Below are 2843 nucleotides of genomic sequence, written 5' to 3'. Positions count from 1 at the left end.
CTCTTTCCTTCGGGCGGCTGGCACAGAGCTTCGAAGGTGTCGTCGTCGTCGTCGTTGTTGTCGTCGTTGTTGTCGTTGTCGTTGTTGTGGTAATAGTACAAGGTTTTCTTTTCGCTTGGAGAGAATGGTTTATACATCGCGGTTCGGGGGAAGGGGTTAAGACAGAGGTGCCAACGTGTCCAGTGGGTGAGAGGACTAGAGGACTAGAGTCCCTTCCTCGCTTGAAGAGAGGGGGGGGGGGGGGGGGGGCATGGAGGAAAATCAATCAATCAATTTATTGTCGTCAAGGCAAGATCAATCAATTCCCTCGGTAAGGGACAGGAGGTGGAAGGCCTTGCAGCAGAGGGGACTCGAAGCTGTTAACAGTGAGATTATATGATATAGAAGCAGAACTGTGGGGGGGAGGGGGGGGAGGGAGGGGGCTCCTGTTTCACTACGATCTCTTAATGCTTTTGTTTTGTTTCGTTTTTCTCCGCCCCCGACGGACTTTGGGTTGGTACCTCTGTCTTAGCGACGCCCCTTCCTCCTCTAACTCTCCTCCTCCTCCTCCTCCCGCTCCTCCTCCTCCTCTACTCATCCCGTCGTCCTTGCCCTTGTCTTTCTTGTCCTTCTTCTCCTTCTTCTTCTTCTTCTTCTTCTTGGCCTCCTCCTTCTTGCCGAAGGTGATGAAGTCGCTCTTGTCGTCCTCGCCGCCCTGGTTCTGCCGGATGGAGATGATGGCGGGGGAGCCGGGGATGATGAAGGCCTCGGGCGGCACCTCGCCGGGCTTCAGGTGCTGGGGGGGCGCACCGGGACCCCCGGCGCCGTAGCGGAAGTGCCAGCTGTTGCTGTCCACGCCGGCGCCCATCGGGGGGGAGACCTCTCCGCCTTCACCGTCTGGAAGGGAAAGAGACGGAGAGGTTATTACAGGGTGTGTCCTTTTTTTTTAAGAAATAAACTAGGGATGCTCGATATTGGCTTTTTTACCGATACTGATATTCCGATATTGTCCAACTCTTAATTTCCGATACCGATATCAACCGATATCAACCGATACCGATATATGCAAGGTTTCCCCCGTCCAAAAAACTGAATAATTTCAGGTAACTAATAATTTCACTGGATATATATATAACAAATATTGTTATTGTTTTAAAAAAATTTAAACCGATACCGATATTTTCCAATATCACATTTTACTGCCGATATCGGCCCATAATATCGGTCGGCCGATAATATCGGACATCCCTAAAATAAACCATATCTTTACATTTACAGGTTCTGTACGACAAGGCGGCGGAAGGGCACGACTCTGGCGGCGAACGGAACGTAGACCAATCTCAGTCACTCTCTTTGTCTGGACCACATTCGGTCACGCCCCATTTTTTGCGCGACATCCAGAGGCTTTTTTTTTTTTAACCGTCAGCGTTTGGGAACTCTGGCAGCTGAGGGTCGTTAGGATTGTTCGTCAGACAGCGTTGAACTTGGGTGCTACAGTCTTGAGTGCATAGTGGACATACTAGCATAGTAGGTAGTAGGGCTGTCCCCCCGACTAAGGATTTGGATGGTCGACTATGATTGGCCAACATTTGCCGTTAGTCGACTATTTGTCGACAAAAAAAAAAAAAGTATAATATTTTTTTAAACTTTTTTTTTTTATTTATTTTTTATCATTCCATTTGGGCTGTGGGGGGTGCTTAAAGGTGAACTATCTTATAAATGGCCTTTTTGAGTGTTTAGCATTGTTTCCTAGCTATGTGAACTTATATTAATATGATCTATGTCTCTAATTCTCATATTGGCACATTCTTCCAATTCTCCTCTCACAATATTCACCCTCACTGAACTGAGTCGTTTGAAAATGTGCTGATTTGTGATGTCAGAGAGACACCGCTGCATGATAATGTGGCTGTGTGGCATCAGGTACATGATGAGCTGCACACAGTGGTTGGAGCCCAGCCTCAAAACGGCTTAAGATCTTGAGGTAGAAAAATGCTGTTTTTGAGGACTTGATTAGAAATACAAAACAATGAATAAAAAAAAATATATATATTACAGAGATGTTCCATAGACTCACAGGAATTGTGTAAAAGTTCCCAAATAGTGAAATAAATAGTAAAATAGTTCCCCTTTAATGTCTGAAGGAGTCGACTGAAGGCTTCTTGTCCTCTGGGAAAGCATGCAATTGGTCCCACTGATGGATACATCTTGATATTTGTCTAGTCTAGTGTGTTCATTAGACGGGTGAAATCCTCTTTCAGAGCCTCTGTGCCCGTTTTCGTAGGCAGTTAGCTTCTGGTATGCGTGCCATTAGCGTTAGCCACGCTTCTAGACCTCTTTTCTTTTGGAAAGAATGATACAAAATAAAAATTTAAATAAATATTATATATATCTTTTTTTTGTATTCGACTAAGAGGTCGGTTAGTCGACTACGGCTCCTTTCGACCGATTAGTCGACTAATCGACTAATAGGGGTCAGCCCTAGTAGGTAGTCATATAGGCGAGGTAGATTCCTTAGTAGCAAAGTGCACCATAGTAAAAGACAGTAAGAAGGTTAGTATTTATTTATTTAAATTATTGTTATAAATTTTTTTATTCATCTTACATTTTATAACATCCCTCTTCATCAACGACATGAGGTTATTGGAATCTTTATTACGATTTATTTCCTTAGATATTTTTTGATTCTCCAAATAAATCGATTGTTTCATTCATTAAACCCTGGATCTCGTTTTGTACGTGTCGGAGCCACTTTGGACGCACGTGTTGAAGACACTACCTGGTTTGCTAACAAAAAGCCAATACAGCATCATCACTACATAGATATTCCTTACTAGTGTAATATTACTGCTACGATGATGTAC

At 44.0% G+C, this 2843-nt stretch overlaps 1 protein-coding gene across 1 annotated transcript in view; it reads right to left on the bottom strand.

The window, feature by feature from the left end:
• Positions 1–247: 247 nt before the first annotated feature.
• Positions 248–2843, bottom strand: part of LOC311242461 (protocadherin alpha-4-like) — a gene marked incomplete at its 5' end in the record, with an annotated part of 34429 nt that continues 31833 nt past the window's right edge. The window contains one exon of the mRNA XM_084331424.1: positions 248–876. Coding sequence (XP_084187550.1) covers positions 434–876 — 443 coding nt within the window. The 3' untranslated portion in view covers positions 248–433. The remainder of the gene's footprint in view (positions 877–2843) is intronic.

The sequence above is a fragment of the Notolepis coatsorum genome, assembly GCF_963971535.1.
Source record: "Notolepis coatsorum genome assembly, chromosome: 16".
In the NCBI taxonomy this organism is placed as follows: domain Eukaryota; kingdom Metazoa; phylum Chordata; class Actinopteri; order Aulopiformes; family Paralepididae; genus Notolepis; species Notolepis coatsorum.
Note: the sequence above shows the minus strand (reverse complement) of the source record. Positions and strands in the feature narration are given on the sequence as shown.